General features: G+C 49.8%; 1 protein-coding gene across 6 annotated transcripts in view; it reads left to right on the forward strand.

Moving 5' to 3' along the window:
* The window catches only part of PGAP6 (post-glycosylphosphatidylinositol attachment to proteins 6), a 78141-nt gene that overhangs the window by 39260 nt on the left and 20907 nt on the right, over positions 1 to 17974 (forward strand). For 5 of the 6 annotated variants that reach the window (XM_043524428.1, XM_037911141.2, XM_037911142.2 and 2 more), the window contains exons 2-4: positions 3774 to 3951; positions 14523 to 14730; positions 17740 to 17873. In XM_043524428.1, the coding sequence (XP_043380363.1) occupies positions 3774 to 3951; positions 14523 to 14730; positions 17740 to 17873 (520 nt within the window). Of the gene's footprint in view, positions 1 to 3773; positions 4074 to 14522; positions 14731 to 17739; positions 17874 to 17974 lie in introns of those variants that run through there. The other variant, XM_043524429.1, reaches the window with a different exon arrangement.

A 17974-nucleotide genomic window follows, 5' to 3' on the forward strand; every position in this document is an offset into this window, starting at 1 on the left:
TAATTCTGTCCTTTCCCATACCTGATTTCATCCCCATGTGTCTCATGACTGACCTAGACTGTGAGTTCTTTGGGGGCAGGGATTGTCCCTTACTGTGTTTGTACAACATCCAGCACAGAAAGCTGGGTTCTTTGAATGCTTGTCTAAAAGGTCATATGAAAGGGAAGCCATCTGTCATGTTTGTCCACACACAGGTTACACTGGATTTCTACAATTGTATTGAAAATTGGTTCACTGGCTGGGGTTTGCATCAGTTTGCTAAATGAAGCTGACAGAATAAGCCAGGTGTAGATTGATTGACATTGCTCCACACAGAAGCTGGGAGCAGAGCCTGTCACATCAGGGTCAGAAACTGACCTTAAAACTGCAGAAAGGCTGTTCCCTCCTCATGTTCTGTCAGATCCAAACTCTGGATGATTTAGTTGGGGTTGGTCCTGCTTTGAGCAGGGGGTTGGACTAGATGACCTTCTGAGGTCCCTTCCAACCTTAATCGTCTATGATTTTATGGTGCTGTCCTGCACCCACTGGCTCTGCTCCCAGCTGCTGTCTGGCTCTGCTCAGTCCCCCTGCACTAACAGCTGTGCTTAGCACATATCCAGTAGATCTCTAGCATTAACCTGTTCAAAGCCAAATCACCCCAAGGAGGCTAAGGAATTATTTCAGTGCCTTTAGCTATCTTTAGGGGAGGATGGAGATGACCCAAGAAATGGCAAAGGCCTTGTCTACACACAATTTGTGCATGTTTAGCTGAAGTATTTTTCAAGTTCATTTAAACTGGTACAGACACCTGTGTGGCTCTTCCATCTCCCCATTTGCCTGTCTACCTGTTCTTTCCCCACCCAGATCCCCTGGTGCTTACAGGCAGTGGCTGCTTTAAATGTTTGTTTCATTTATAAAGTGTTCAGTGAGCTACTAGCTAATCTCAAAAGCCCCCAGTAGAGTTCCTGTGAAGAGGGGGAGCAGCATGGCAGTAGGGCAGATGGAGCAGTCCCAGGAAGGGAGAAAGGACAAGAACTCACAGCCTAGTTTATTTTTCCAAGTCTGAGTCATCCTGACCCCCTACTTGATCCGAGGCTGCTCTGTGATGATGCTCCCAGCAACTTTGAGATCTATTGGCTGGGGTCAAAGCAGGGGTGGGGAGAAGTGGAAGAGCTGCTGATGCTCTCCAATAGCTATTGACTTCCTTGTGTGTTTGTAAACTCCAAAAGTGCCTGTCCCATGCGTGCCCTTGTCAACCTTAAATCAACATGATAAATAAAGAGACACACCCCCCCCCCCCCAGTTCCCCAGAACAAATCAAATAACCCAGAGACAGCAAATATAATATTACCTAGCTCTGGTATACCATTCATTATCTGAAAGTGCTTTACAAGGAAAGTAAGCATCATGATCCCATTGTACAGATGGGGAAACTGGGCACAGAGAGGTGCAGTGACTGGCGCATGGTCACCCTGCAGGTCAGTAGCAGAGCCAGAAATGGAAGTTTATAGATCTACTATCCACCCCACATGAACACAGTGCCCCCAGGGTCCAACAGTACCACTACCAACTGTACCGTACACCTGATCCCCCTGGATAAAAGCATTAACTGGGTGTGAAATATTAAAGAATGTTATTGGAATGGTTCTCCTTGGGCTCAAGAGTTATCACCCCATTGAGTCGAGTGAGAGCAGGTCCCCTCTCTTTAATTTACACTCTCAAGCTGTTTTTCTGCAGACCAGGGAGCTCTGTCTGTAGCAGGAACCTGAAAGCCTAAGTGGCTGAGTGAAAAACTGGGCCTGTGTGCCAAGAAATTAAATCCATGATTACCCTGTCGAATTGCAGTGCCTCAAGTGCAGGCCAGGCCAGTTCCTGCTTTGAGGTATCAGTCACGTTTCCTGTTGGCAATAGGCTCCCCTACTTTCTCAATAGGCTTCCCTAGCCCAGCATATGTTCTGCTCTAAGCAGGCCCTTTATGAAGCTTCCAGAGCCTTTTGAATTACTTAACAGCACCCACTGCTCTGCTTCTTTCCCAATAGAAGTAAAATTGCTCTCAAAGGAGTCATCTTCTCATGGTGCCAAGGAAATTGTGGGTAGAAAGAAGTAGTAATGGAATTTGGGAAGAACGTGAAGAGGTGCCTTCTCCCCAGAACACTGTTGAATGTTAGGAAGCTTGTGTTCCCTGCAGGCATAGGATGGCCAGGGTCACTTGTTCCAATGCACATGGGCAGAAACCGGAGCGCTGTCTGCTAATTCTCTGCCGCCATGCTCTCTTCCCAGCGCCAGTCATTTAGGGTATGTCTAGACTGCAATGAGAAACCCTTGGCATCCAGTCTCAGAGCCCAGGTCAGGTGACTCAGCTCGCAGGGCTATAAAATCGCAGCGTAGACATTCAGGCGTGGGTTGGAGCCTGGGTTATGAGATCTTCCCTCCTGGCAGGGTCTCAGAGCCTGGGCTCCAGCACAAGCCCATATGTCTACACAGCAGTTTTATAGACCCACAGCCCAAGCCAGCTGAGCCAAGCCAGCTGCAGCCATCCTGCCGGTCTCTTGCAGCAGTATAGCGGTACCGTAAGTGCTCTGTATCCACAATAGCCTCCTGGCTGCTGCATCCTATAAATTTTGGTTAGGGCTGAACTTTTTACCCCACACCTGGGAGCTGTGTCCCCTAGTTACTGGAAAAGAGAAACTTGAGTTTGATCTCCATGTCTGTCTTGGGCAGCGTGACTACTCTATTGAACCTCCCTAGTGTAATATTCAGGCCAGTAGACTGTTCAGAGCCCTGCTGCCCCAGGAGTCCTTGGGTATGGACACTCAGTGCCTAGCTCTGTGTGCTAGTGCACTCCCTGAGTTACCATGAGCCACCTTGTGTCTGACCATGTCTTGTTGGCCTTTCAGGGCTAGGAAGCAAAGCCAGGCATTGGAAGGTGCATTTGAAAGAGAGAGGTCAGGGCCTGAGGATTGTATAAGCTTTTATCATTCTAAATGTGGTCTTAAATTGAAAAGAAATTGTGAAAGTGTGCTACAAAACACTGGTACCCTCGCAACCAGCCAAGGGATGGGAGTGACAGACAGTGCAAACAAGGGGAGTAAGACATGGTTCTTTTCTTAGTGATGGTATAGCCAGTCACTGAGATGCAAAGTTCTATCCATGCTCCAAAGCCACTGCATGCCAAGTCCAAGGCCTCCGTGTGAGCCTCATCCTTTTGGCCCAGTTATTCACTCCAGTTATTCACTCCATCCACCTGCCGTTGGGCTTTTATGGCTGTTTGCTTAGTGGCTTTACTGCCTCCATTGTGTCTGACTGTGCCATTAGCATCTCCCTGACTGGCTTCTCCCCTTCCCCTCCTGAGGGTCGCTCTGGGTTGTCTCTGTCCTTGGTCCCCTCCCTTCTACCTTGACCCCCATGTTATCCGGTAACTAGACTGCATGGGACATAATGTGTCTATCCAGCTAAGCAGTGCTGAGGATGTGCTTTCCTCCTCCTCTGGCATATCCTGGCTACTGAAGGCTTGGCCTGCATGCAAGTGTGATCTTGCAGTGTGACGGGAGTAGTGAGATTGGCATGTGTCTGCTTAATGCTGATGGTATTGACTGTCCCTCTCTCAGGAGCAGGGCTAAGGTGGCACATAGGTGACTGACTGGATTGTGGCAGAAGGTGAGAGCACAGGGTCCTGTGTAAGAAGTCGGTGAAGTAACAGGGTTCTTTCCAGTGACACTACAACACCCACACATCCTTGTGGATAGGACCTGCATGAAGGGTCCCTAACTTGTGCTCTGCTCTCTCCCTTCCAGACCTCGTGTACATCTCTGAGTATTTCTCTCAGAGTGCCCAGAAGCTGTCCTTCTACAGCTGGTATGGGAACGCCAAGCTGTTCCGCTTCCAGGTGCCAGAGGACACGGTTCTGCTGCGCTGGCTCCTGCAGGCGTCCAAGGGAAAAGGACCTGAGTGCACCAGTATGGACATCACCATGTATGTATAGCCTGGCACCCATGGACATTGATTCTAATCACCTCCCCCGTTAAAATTCCTTTTGGGTTTTTATCAGCCCAGAGGGGAATTTGCCTAAGCTGCAACTCCTGATTTTTTGAAGGGTGAGTTCCTCCCTCTGTGTTTTGCACTTGTGTATGCTTTTTGTGCATTTAAAATCTATGTGTAATGCATTTTCAGCAAACAAACTGTGAATGAGACACACGTCCACCAAATAGTTTTGGCCAAAAGCATTTTTTATGTGGAGATGGTGGCAGTGTCTCCCTTATAAGCTGCAGCCCAGTCATTAGGGCACTGGCCCGAGGTATGGGAGACCCAAGTTCAATTCCTCCCTCTGCCCGATGCGGAGCAGGGATGTGAATTTGGATCTTCCACGCTGCAGGAGAGTGCCCTAACCACAGAGCTATGGGATGTTCTGAAATAGGGCTCAATCTCTCCTGTGGAAACTGTTCCACTGTGTATAAATAATCATTGGAACAAAGACTTGAACTTGGGTGTCTCACCTCCCAGATGTGAACCCTAACCACCAGACTATAGAGTCATTCTTGCTCGCTCTCTCTGGCCCAGTGATTGTCTGTGTGTAAAGAGGTTAGCCGGGGCTTGAGCCACACCACCTCACGACACACTGTTGATGTCTTGGGGGAATTAGTCCGGCCGTGGGAGTCTCCGTTGGTGGCCCTTGCGGCAACTGCAATAAGCACAATAAGACCTAGGGCAGAGCAGGGCAACAGTTAGTCAGGTGCTCAGGCCCTCAGGCAGGGCTGAGCCGTAATAGTACAAATAGTATCAATAAGCCCAGGCCCTTGGTCAGGGCGGGGCAACAAGGAGTCAGGCACTCAGGCTGTCAGGCGGGGGCTGAGCAGTAGCAGTTGCAATGAATCTAGGCCCTTGGTCAGGGGCTGAGCAATAGCAGTACCAATAGTAGGCCCAAGTCTCCAAAGGGCCTGGGAGACGGGGAGACTGCCACCTGCGAGTTGGGTGGCGGGGGGACACCGGCCCTCCCACTCCACTGCGTCCCAGCCCGGGGCCCTATCAGCAGCAGACCACCCGCTGCTGTGTCAGTGGGGATCCTGGCCGCAACACACTGACATGGGCTTGGGCAGTGCTGCAGCCAGACTAAGGTTGGCTGCCCCCAGGCTACTTCCACACTCCCCATCTTGTGGTACCTGGGTCACGGTGGTGTCCTCCGGGGGGTCCAGCACCATGGGTTCTTCTGGATAGTGGGCGTGGGGCAGGCCCGGCAACTCCTCCGGATAGTGGGCGTGGGGCAGGTCAGAGGCGTCTAGCCTCCCCGGCAACTGTCTTCCCAATGAGTTCTGAGGTCGAGCCTTTATACTTCCTGGGCGCTGCCTGACCCTCAGAGGGGCGGACTCAGAGCTCCCTAGCTCCACCCACTCTGGTGGCCGGAAGTGCTCGTCCCTCTCTGGGGCGGTGGGGAGCCACACCGCCTCACTACACTGTGTATTTATACACAGTGGAATAGTCTCAACAGGAGAGAGTGAGAGATCCCACCTGTAGGCTGATGGCCCTAGTCTGTCACAAGCATCGCCTGTCCCCAGGGGCAGTGTTCCCCACACCTCCTTTGAAGACATCATACCCCTTGCCTTTGGATTTGCAGAGGGCCTGTCTGTTTCCATGAGAAGTGTTGCTGTAGCTGGAAAGCTGTAAACTCTCAATACTGTAACTTTGCAAGACTTCACCAAAGGCAAAGGATTCTGTGTGGTTGGGCCCACGAGTGTATGGGCAGCCTGTGGGGTCTAGCTGGGCTTCCCAGCACTGTGGATTCAGGCTGTTGGGGCTGCTGCTTTAGTCTTGGCTTCTCCTGAGCTTGATTAGCCTCTGAGCTAGATCTTACTGCACTGCTGCCATTCACCTCCCATCCAACTGTGTGAATTCTGACCCACAGTGGCACTTTGGCAGCTGCAAGTTTGGGCCCAATGCACCATTGAATGGCAGGCGCTGGGCACTGGCTGGCACAGCTGAGGTCTTAGTCTGGTAGCGTAGAGTGTCTCAAAAGGTTTGGTATGGTTGAAGTGGATGACTTAATAGATTTCTGTCTCTGTCAATGAATGGTATGATTATTATTGAGCAGCATTCCAGCAAGTGTTGTCGTGACCAGTACTGCAGTGAGAAGATAGTGGGCTTCCAGAGACCACATTGTATAATACCTGCCATTCTAATCCTCTGCAGTACCGTTACTCCAGAATTAAAGGAGCGTAATATAATTAATGGCAAATAACATGAATTTTTGGAAAATAGATCCTATCAAACTTGATATCTTTTTTTATGAGAATACAAGTTTGATTGATAAAGATGATAATGTTGATGAAATAGATTTCTGTAAGGCATTTCACTTGTTACTGCATGACGTGATTAAAAAACTACAAAATTAAAACTATAAAATTAACATGGCGCACGCAACATGGCTTAAAAGGTAGCTACCTGATAGGTCTTAGAATGTAATTGTAAATGGGACTCATCATCAAGGGGGTGCGGTTCTACAAAGCTCAGTTCTTAGCCCTATGCCATTTACATTTTTATTAATGACCTGAAAGAAAACGTAAAATTGCTGGTAGAGTTTGCAGATTCCACAAAAATTGGGGGAGTGGTAAATAATGCAGAGGACAGGTCACTGATGTAGAGCAATCTGGTTCGCTTGGTAAACAGGGCACAAGCAAACAAAATGCATTTTAGAATGGCTAAATGTAAATGTCTACAGCTAGGAACAAAGAATGTAGGCCATACTTACAGGATGGAGAGACTGTATCCTAGGAAGCAGTGAGGGTGAAAAAGAATTGGGAGTCATGGTGGATAATCCACTGAACATGAGCTCCCCAGGCAATGCTAGGGCCAAAAGGGGTAATGCAATAATGGGATGCATAAACAGGGGAATCTCAGTTAGAATAGAAAGGTTAGAAGTCTAAATACAAAGATGGGTGAACGTGATTACCCGGTATTAAATGAGGATATTGATATAATAGGCATCACAGAAACTTGGTGGAATGATGATAATCAGTGGGACATGGTAATACCGGGTACAAAATATACAGGAATGCCAGGGTAGGTCATGCTGCAGATGAGTGAAAGAAATCATAGAGTAAAATATAGTAAAAATCTTAAATGAATCAAACTGTACCATAGAATCTCTATAGATAGAAATTCCATGCTTGAGTAATGAGTATAGCAGTAGGGATATACTACTGACCACCTGACCAGGATGGTGACGGTGATAGAGAAATGCTCAGGGAGATTAGAAAGGTTACAAAAACAGAAAACCCGATAATAATGGGGGATTTCAACTATCACCATATTGAGTAGGTGTATGTCACCTTAGGACATGATGCAGAGATAAAATTTCTAAACACTGTTAATGACTGTTCTTCAATCAGCTAGTCCTGGAACGAACAAGGGGAAAGGCAATTCTTGTTTTAGTCCTAAGTGGCACACAGGATCTGGTCCAAGAGGTGAATATAGCTGAACTGTTCGGTAATAGTAACCATGTAATTAAATTTAACATCCTTGTAAAGGGGGAAAATACCAAAGAAACCCACCCCAGTGACATTGAACGTGAAAAAGGGAACTACACAAAAATGAGGACGTTAGTTAAACAGAAATTAAAAGAACAGTCACAAGAGTGAGTTTCCATGCAGCTTGCAGGCATTTATTTAGAAACATCATAATAGAGGCTCAATTACTGTATGCCCCTCCCCCACCCCAAAAAAAGGAAGAGAACCAAAAGAATGCCACCATAGCTAAACACCAGAGTAAAAGAAAAGGTTAGAGAGGAAAAAAGGCATCCTTTAAAAATTGGAAGTTATATCCTACTGAGGAAGATAGAAAGGAGCTTCAAGTCTGGGAAGTCAAATGTAAAAGTATAATTAGGCATGCCAAATATCAGATGCTGGATGAAAGCCAACCAATCAGTGGGGCAACTGGATGATCAAGGTGCTCACGGAGCACTCAAGTAAGACAAGACCATTGCAGAAACGCTAAATGAACTCTTTGGTCTTCACTGATGAGGATGAGAGGGAGATGTCCACACTTGAGCCATTCTTTTTAGATGACAAATCTGAGGCCTTGTCTACACTGGCAAGTTTCTGCGCAGTAAAGCAGCTTTCTGTGGTGTAACTCCCGAGGTGTACACACTGCCAAGCCACTTTGTGCACAGAAATTCCTCAGTTGCAGCGTTGCAAAAAAATACCTCCAGAGTCATAAGCCTTACAGCGCAGAGGATCCAGTGCGCTCACTCTCTGTTCCCCAAAACACACTCTCTCTCCTCCCCTACTCCATACACACACACTCTCCCTGTCACACTCCCCCCCCACCCCCACTTCAGTTGAAAAGCAGCTGGCAATCTAATAGGATGCCCATGGAACAGTGGGATTGGGAAACCTGCATCATGTGATGCTGTGCCTGCCCCACGAGGTATTGCAAACCCTTCCCAAAAGCACTCTGCAGCCAGTTGCACAGTGGGATAGTTACCACAATTAACTGCTCTCTTTGCCATTGCAAGAGCTGCTAATGTGGATGCCCTCCACTGTCACAAGGAGCACAGTGTGGTTATGCAACAACTGTTTAATTCAGGGGTGGGCAAACTTTTTGGCCCGAGGGCCACATCTGGGTGCAAAACTGTATGGAGGGCCAGGTAGGGAAGGCTGTGTCCCCCAAACAGCCTGGCCCTCTCCCCCTATCTGCCACTTCCCGACCCCTGACTGTCCCCCCTCAGAACCTCCAACCCATCCAACCACCACCTGCTCCTTGTCCCTTGACTGCTCCCTCCTGGGACCCCCTGCCCCAAACCGCCCCCGCTGGGATCCCACCCCCTATCCAACCTCCCACTCCCTGTCCCCTGACTGCCCCAACCTATCCACACCCCCGCCCCCAGACAGGCCCCCCGGGACTCCCACGCCTGTCCAACCCCCACTGTTCCCCGACCCCTGACCGCCCCAGAACCTCCGCCACATCCAACCGCTCCTTGTCCCTTGACTGCCCCTGAGGATTCCCCTGCCCCTAACTGCCCCCGTCCCCTGACTGCCCCCTGGGTCCCCCTACCCAACCCCCCACTGCCGTGCGTGCCGCTGCCACCCCCTTACCATGCTGCTCAGAGCGGCAGGAGCTTGCAGCGCGGTGGCATGGCTGCGGGGGAGGGGGAACAGTAGGAGAGGGGCTAGGGGCGAGGCTCCCGGGCCAGGAGCTCAGGGGCCAGGCAGGGCGGTCCCACGGGCCGTAGTTTGCCCACCTCTGGTTTAATTCCAGTGTTTTAATAAAAGTGGTATAACTTGTTGCACAGAAACTTGCCTGTTTAGACATACCCTGAGAAACTGTCAGAGAGTGGGGTGTCAGTTAAGGAGGACTTGGAACAAGTTGGTAAATTAAACAGTAATAAGTCACTAGCACTAGATGATCTGGAAAAGGGGGGAAACAGTGAGGTGGCAAAGTTTGCAGACGATACAGATTTACTCGAGATAGGTCTAAAGCAGACTGCGAAGGGTTACGAAGGGATCTCACTAAACTTGGTGCCTGGCAACACAATGGCAGATTAAGTTCAGTGTTAATAAGTGCAAAGTAATGCAAATTGGAAAACATAATCCCAACTATACATATATAATGATGGAGTCTAAATTATCTGTTACAGCTCAAGAAAGAGATCTTGGAGTCATTGTGGATAGTTTTCTGAAAACATCTGATCAATGTGTAGCAGCAGTCAAAAAAGCAAACAGAATGTTAGGAACCATTAGGAAAGGGACAGATAAAACAGAAATATCATAATGCCATTATATAAATCCGTGGTATGCCCACACCTTGAATACTGTGTGTAGTTCTGGTCTCCCTATCTCAAAAAAGATATAGTAGAATTGGAAAATGTTCAAATAAGGGTAGCAGAAATGATTAGGGGCATGGGATAGCTTCCATGTGAGCAGAGATTAAAAAGCCTTAGACGGTTCAGCTTGGAAAAGAAACATCTAAGTGGGGATATGATATAGGTCTATAATATCTTTGAATGGTGTGGAGAGAGTGAATAGGGAAGTGTTATTTACCCCGCCACATAACACAAGAACCAGGGGTCACCCAATAAAATTAATAGGCAGCAGGCTTAAAACAAATATAAGTCAATACTTCTTCACACAATGGACAGTCAACCTATGGAACTCATTGCCAGGGGATGTTGTGAAGGGCAGAAGTATAACAGGGTTAAAAAAAGAATTAAATAAGTTCATGGAGGATAGGTCCATCAATGGCTATTAGCCAAGATGGTCAGGGCAGGAACCCCATGCTCTGGGTGTCCCTAAACTTCTGACTGCCAGAAGCTGGCAATGGATGACCAAAGATGGATCACTCGATAACTTGCTCTATTCTGTTCATTCCTTCTGAAGCATCTGGCACCGGCCACTGTCAGGGTCCTGGGCTAGCTGGACCATTAATCTGACCCGATATGGCAGGGTATTTTACCTCTGTATTTGGCACTGGTGCGGCCGCTGCTGGAATACTGTGTCCAGTTCTGGTGATCACAGTTCAAGAAGGATGTTGATAAACTGGAGAGGGTTCAGAGAAGAGCCATGAGAATGATTAAAGGATCAGAAAATATGCCTTATAGTGATAAACTCAAGAAGCTCTATCTACTTAGCTTAACAAAGAGAAAGTTAAGGGGTGATTTGATCACAGTTTATAAGTATCTGCATGGGGAACAAACGTTTAATAAGGGACTCTACATGATTCAATGGCTAGAAGTTGAAGCTAGACAAATTCAGAAAAGGGCAACAAAAATTATTAGGGGTATGGAACGGCTTCCATATGAGGAGAAATTATGAAGTCTGGGACTTTTCAGCTTGGAAAAGAAACGACTAAGGGCGGGATATGTTAGAGTCTATAAAATCATGATTGGTGTGGAGAAAGTAAATAAGGAAGTGGTATTTACTCCTTCTCATAACATGCAAATGACATGCACATGCAGAGCTTGTGGGAGGGATCATTGAACTCCATCAGCAGAGCTGGGAGCAGGACTGGCTGTTGCAGGTCATGATAGATACTCCTGGGGGAATTCTATGTCACTGCACTTGCACAGAATTCATGTACCCCGCAGATATCTTTGCTTCCCCTCAGAAAAAATGACTTCTGGTGGGGAAGCAAAGGGAAGCTGCAAGAGTGGTCACGTGCCCCTCCCCAGCAGTGTAGGCAGGTTGGTTTGGGTGCCCGGAGCAGCCGATAGAGACGTAAATCACCGCTGGGAGGGGGATGCGTGTGTGTGTGTGTGTGTGTGTGTGAGAGAGAGAGAGAGAGAGAGACACACACACACTTTGTCCCTCTTGCTCGCTATTGCAGCACGCTCAGCATGGAGGGGCCGGGCTTCGGGGTGTTTCTGAGGAGGTAAGCATGGAGGCAGGCTCTGTCCCCTCAGGCAGAGCAGAATGTAGCAGCCTGCCTCCGTAGTGGTTTATTCCCACTGTCTTTGTGAATTCCCCCAGAAGTATAAAATAGGTGTAAAAATTTTAAGGCTTCTTTACATTGCCAGAGTGGTGTAAAAGACAGTATGGCCTTATAAGTGCTTATGGTGCTTTAGTGATTAGAACTGGTCTAAATTTTTGGACTGAGAAAATTTCCTATCAAAATGTGCTCCAGGAACTGTTTGCTACTGACCTTTCTGGAGATGGTCAGTAGCCAATATAAATTGTGAGTTTGATTCCCCTTCCCTCTCTTGCTCTTCAGTTGCCTATGATGTAACATGGAGCATATGGCTGCATATATTTGTTGACTCGAAATAAAGGGTAAAACCTAGCTATATTACTATTAGGCAAGGGGGTTTGCTCCCCACTCCTGTTCTCTATCCATTATATTGTAGTTTAAATAAATTACCAAAATAATTGAAACCAGAGTGATTATATCTCATTATTTTGACAAATAAAATATACAGAATTTTGCAGAATTTAAAAATATTGTGCACAGAATTTTTAATTTTTTGGTGCAGAATTTTTAGTTTGGCGCAGAATTCCCCCAGGAGTAGATAGAGATGCATTGGCTGAGCTGTGGGTGCAGGGATGGGAATGCAGAATTGTCTTGCACTAATGGGGCTGAATTGGGAAGCTTGTACAGCTCCAACATGAGCTGCATCTGCTTTTGCCTGCCCTCTGTTTGTACGCACAATGTTCACTGAACTGCTTTTCTTGTGTTATTAGTTGTGTTTTCCAGACAATGGGGGTGGGGAGGAGAGGCAAGTAGACTTTTAGATCTGGTCTACGCTGCAGAGTTAGGTCAACACCAGGCAGCTTACAGGGACCTAGTTATGGAAGTGTCTACTCTTCAGTTTTGCTCCCGCCGACGTAACTGCCCCGCTGAGCTGATTTAATAACTCCACGTCCATGAGCGACAGAGAGTCAAAGTTGATGGAGGTAAGTTGATGCAGTGTCAGTGTAGACCAGCGGTCCCCAAACTTTTGAAGGTTGCACTCCTCCCTTCCCCCATTGTCCATGCCCTGTTGGGGCCGGGAGTGGGGCCGTGGCTCGAGCGGGGGGAATGTGGACGAGGTAAAGGGACAGAGGCTGAGGCCGCAGCTGGAGGTGGGTCTGGGTCCGGGTCCGGGAGTGGGGCTGCGGCCAGGGGCCGAGGCTGGGGGTGGGATTGGAGCCACAGCCAGGCTGCGGTGGGGACCAGCAGCTGAGCCTCTGGCCAGACGCCGCTCCACTCCAGGCCCTACCCCCAGCCTCCTCCCCAGGTTGGGAACATAGTCACAGCCAGTGGTTGAGACTGGGAGTGGGGCCGGGAACATGGCTGGGGGTGGGACCAGAGCAGAGCTGGGGGCTGGGGAAGGGCTGGGTGGTGCTCCCTCCCCTTTCCCCCCACCCCGTGGGGGCTGGTCTGGGCCCCACTGTAACCCCTGGCTGTTCCTACATGCCTCCCTAGGGGGGTGTGCCCCACAGTTTGAGGACCTCTGGTGTAGATGCTGCGTTGCTTATGTCAACTCATACTGGCTTTCAGGAGCCATCCCACACTGCCCCACGCTGACAGTACAATTGATACTAGTGCTCCTGGTGAGGATGCGCGCTGCTGACACAAGGAACGAAGTGTAGACACGCACAGGCAATGTGATTACTACGGCGGCTGCATGCCGACATAAGTTAGGTAGACTTAATTTTGTAGCATAAACATGGACTTATCCTTTCTTGGGGCCTGGCAAAGTGCCTTGGGTATGGTCCCTTGCAGCTTGCTCTCTGAGGCAGGGAGTGGTGCTGGTTGCTGAGTTTCCCCATGCCCTTGGACCCAGCTCTAACTGCACTCTTCTGTTCTCCCCCTGAAATGCACGCAGCTCCCTCCTGCACTCCCTACTGAATGCATCCCTAGTGCCCCACTTATTTCTGACATTGATTTGCCACTTAGCTCCCTCTTCCCAAGCACCCTGTGGGTAAAGCCCTCCTGCCCACATTGCTGGCATATGGTGATGCCATTCTGTAGCAAATGGTGTGGCTGCCGCTGGAATCCCGTGGGCAGGACTGGCCACCCGATCTGAAAAAGGAAACTGCAGAATTAGAGAGGTTCAGAGAAGAGCAGCGTGAATGATTGAGGCTGGGAAGAGAGATTGAAATGACTGAGATTGTTCCCTTAGAGAGGAGAGGGATAAGAGGTGCTGTAACTCAGTCAAATAATTGTCTAGAGGTGATAGATTGGGAGTGTCTGTTCTTCCTGTTTGCTAACACTAGAACAAGGGGACAGTCAATGACTTTAAAAGGGAACAAATTCAACACTGATAAAGGAAATGCCCTTTTATACAGCAGGTAATCACCACAGGGTTTTGTTGAGGCCCAGAACTTAGCAAGATTCAGAGAGGAATTGGACACTTAATGAGTAATGAGAATATCCAGTTATCTTTTTGGAAGGACTATAAACCCTCCCACATTAGGGCTCAAGCCATCTTCTACTAGGGCTAGGAGGAGACTTCTAAGGGAAGCATGTTATCCCACAGTGGGACTGCAGGGTTCTTGCACTTTCCTTTGAAGTATCTGGTGCTGGCCGTTGTCTGAGACCAGATACTGAACTAGGTGGATCTTGGGTCTGATTCAGCCTGGCAATTCCTATGTCCCTTTGCTGCTGCAGCCCAACTTCCTGCCTGTGGCTGCTTGAATTTAATCAGTCACCGGTGTCTGGACCCACCTTCTCTTGGTGCTGGGGACACATGCTGGTTGTTCTCTTGCTCTGATCTCTGTCCTGCGCTGGCTGAAAAGTCACCCCCATGTTGGTTTGCACACTGAGTACACTGGTGGCTGGAAGGGAAGGTGATTCCTAAGTTCAGACCCCTTGAGCACATTCTGCTACTTTAATTATTTTCCAGGCCAATGAAATGTTCCCACTTTCTTTTCCTCGGGAGGATTTGCCGGCAGGTCAAGAGTGGGAGGGGGGCAAGGCAACATCTGGAGTCCAGCCTGCAGCTCTCCTTGGGACCAGGCTACTGCCTCCTTTTTGCTCCCCAGTTGATCCAGTCCAGCCTCGCTGTTGCTGTAGGTGCTCGTGCTATTGGAGGGTGGGCATGGCATTTTATGTGCATCCTTCCCTGCTTTATCTTGCAGCCACTTCCGTTATGGAGCCCCTCCCGTCATTAACCCACTGGGCACTCAGTTTCCCTCAAACGCGACTGTCCGCCCATCCTACAACCTGACCATGACTCTGAGCATCACCCTGCAGAACAGCACCTTTGTGAACATCACCACCCCAGCTGCTGGAGACTGGTTCATCGCTGCTCACCTGCCTCAGGCTGCAGGCAAGATCGAAGTGAAGGTAAGGGCTACAAGGGGCATGAGTGCAGAATCCTTTCACCAGTAAAAAGTCCCCAGCAAGGGAAGCCCTTGCCCCTAGTGAGGAATGGAGATAACCATTCACCATGGCTGTGCGGTTGGGCATGGAATGGCATTCCAGCCACAGGAGAGTCACTCTGCCAACCCTGGGTTCCCAGAGTTTGCAGCTGAGATGTGGGAGAGGGGCTGCATGGGGATGGAACTCTCTGAGCTGTCCATGCATGCTTGGCCCATGTCTATGTTCCCGTGGTAAGTGGGAGCCCAGTTGGCATCCAGCCAGGCTGTGAGATGGTGCCCCCTCCACTGGGAAGCCAGACAATACAGCGAAAGGCTTTTTGGGAGCTACACCCCTCTGCTTCTGCGGGGAGGTGATTTTCTAGAAGATCTGCTCTAGGGATTATTGTGGCGTAGTTTTCTGGCCTGTGTTCTACAAGAGGTCAGACTCGTCAGCAGTTCTCAAACTGTGGTTCGTGACCCCATTTTAATGGGGTCGCCAGGGCTGGCTTAGACTTGGTGGGCCCCAGGGCTGAGGCCAAAGCCTGAGGGCTTCAGCTCTGGGCGGCAGGACTCAGGTTACAGGCCTCCTACCTGGGGCTGAAGCCCTTGGGCTTCTGCTTTGACCCCCCTACCTGGGGTGTTGGGGCTCATGCTTTGCCCCCCCCCCCCCACACCTAGGGCAGCAGGGCTTGGGTGGGCTCAGGCTTCGGGCCCCTCTTCCTGGGGTTGTGTAATAATTTTTGTTGTGAGAAGTGGGAGAACCCTTGGACTAGATGATCACAGTGGTCCATTCTGGCTTTGGTATCTGACTCCCCCAGGAGGGATAGACAGTTTTTGCTGGAGCCAGACTGGCTGCAGATACCAAGGGGACATTCACTGGGGAGGGGCTTGAAAAATGTAGCCAATGCCACATGATTAAGCCTATTGTCCTGAGACTGACTTGAGAAATTCCACCATTCTCCTGGCTCTACCCTGAGACAGTCGGGTCCAGAGACACTGCCCTAGGGAGGCATCTGGGTAGAGCCTTCCACCAGGGAGAGGTACCCTGAGGGGCTGGGGGCAGGTGGCATCAGGGCTGCTCTGTGTAACGGTAGGAGAGGCCAGGGTATCTGCAGGCCCATGTTGGCTGGTTGCGGTTCTGAGCCGTTCGGGGCGTTCTTATGGCATGTGCTAGGCACAGAGGTTCCATGAGTACAGACTGGCTGCTGGAGGAATCCAGATTCCAATCTGCTCTGGCACGCCTACCGGGAGCTCACTCTGCCTCCTCCTGTAGGCTCCCCGTAGGGCATAATGGAATCATAGAATTATCATAGAACTGGAGGGGACCTCGAGAGGTCATCTATTCCAGTTCCCTGCACTCAAGGCAGGACTAAGTATTATCTAGACCTCCCTGGCAGGTGTTTGTCCAACCTGCTCTTAAAAATCCCCAATGAAGAAGATTCCACAACCTCCCTCGGCAATTTATTCCAGTGCTTAATCACTCAGACAGTTAGGATGTTTTTCCTAATGTCCAACCTAAACCGCCCTTGCTGCAATTTAAGCCCATTGCTTCTTGTCCTATCTTCGGAGGTTAAGAAGAACAATTTTTCTCTCTCCTCCTTGTAACAACCTTTTATGTACTTGAAAACTGTTATCATGTCCCCGCTCAGTCTTCTCTTCTCCAGACTAAACAAACCCAATTTTTTCAATCTTCCCTTATCCTCCTCACCTAATGGGCTCTGCTCCTTGATGGAGTCAGGCTGGAAGGGGGAGGCTGCCTGTGTCTGGAGAATCAGTGGCCCACACTGAGTTTGCCACCTGCTGGGAGATGCTTGTTCCTCACTGTCTCTGGACTGAGTCAGATTCTCTTGTTGAAAAGGGTGTTGGGGACTCGGTGCCTGTTGCGCTGTCTCCCCATACCATGCCACCTCCCTGGCATGGTTGCCAGCATCCCGTGATCCACTTGGCACCTCACCTCTTCCACCTTTTCTCTTCCTTTCCGCCTTTTAGTCCTCTCTCGCTGAAGCTCCCCATGTCACAGGAACTCCACCGAGGAAAGCGAAGATACTGTGTGATATGCTGCCCAGTATCTGCTCCCGACACTCTTTTCTGCCCCAAAGGCTCCAGCAGGAGCTGGGTGTGTGTCGGATTGGCCTGCTGGGTGTGCGTGCTGCTCTGACACAGGCTGGGCCTGTGGGGCAGCATGTGGCTCTGGGGCTGCGTACACTGGAATGAGAACGGGTCGAATGTGGGGCAATTCCAGGAGCAGTAATCCTTGGTATTCTTTAGAGCCAAGGATCCCTGCTTACTTGAGTCAGCCTGAATGGAGTGCTCTGCTGTGTGGGACACCTGCTGCTCAGGCGAGGGACCCACATGCAGACCCCATGTGCAGTGCCGCACGGTTAGCAGGCAGAAGTACTGCAGAGAGGTGACTGGAGGCATTGAGGCATGGTTGTGGTGCGGGAGATGTGGGTTTTCAGAGGAGAATGGGGCATGTGCTGGGGGTAGGTGGGTGTGTAGCACTGAGTAATGGAGCACAGTGAGATGCACCTTCAGACAGACCAGCTGTACTGCCACTGCTTGGGCTAGAGCAGTGGTTCTCAAACTTCTGTACTGGTGACCCCTTTCACATAGCAAGCCTCTGAGTGCGACCCCCCCCCCCCCTTATAAATTAAAAATAGTTTTTTATATATTTAACACCATTATAAATGCTGGAGGCAAAGCAGGATTTGGGATGGAGGCTGACAGCTTGTGACCCCCCACGTAGGAATCTTGCGACCCCCTGAGGGGTCCCAACCCCCAGTTTGAGAACCCCTGGGCTCGGGTGTCGCTGTGCGTGCAGGCAATGGCTGGGGAAGGAGAGCACTGGTTGGGAGTCAGGAAGGACTGGCAGTGGGTGCTGGTCCCTTGCTTATAACTGGGCTCTTCACTGGCTGATCTTTCGCCCAACAAAGCAGTTTTTGGATTGGTGTTCCCTGGTGGCTGATGCTAAGCTGCCTTCCTGCTCTCCCTGCAGGGCTTCTCCACTCCATGCGCCTATATATTCCAGCCGGACATGTTTGTGCTGAGACTTGTTGATATCCCTGTCCTGGAACCGGACACTCCCCTGCAGCAAACCATTGCCTCGCCTGCTAGACCACTGCATGTCAAGTAAGTGAGCGTGACAGTAGAGATTGCGTGGCGCTGCGGGTGGGGCTTTTATTCTCCCATAGGTGCTGGCCTAGTAGAGCCGCGCACGAATCTCACGGAGG

The sequence above is a fragment of the Chelonia mydas genome, chromosome 10 (assembly GCF_015237465.2).
Source record: "Chelonia mydas isolate rCheMyd1 chromosome 10, rCheMyd1.pri.v2, whole genome shotgun sequence".
Classification (NCBI taxonomy): domain Eukaryota; kingdom Metazoa; phylum Chordata; order Testudines; family Cheloniidae; genus Chelonia; species Chelonia mydas.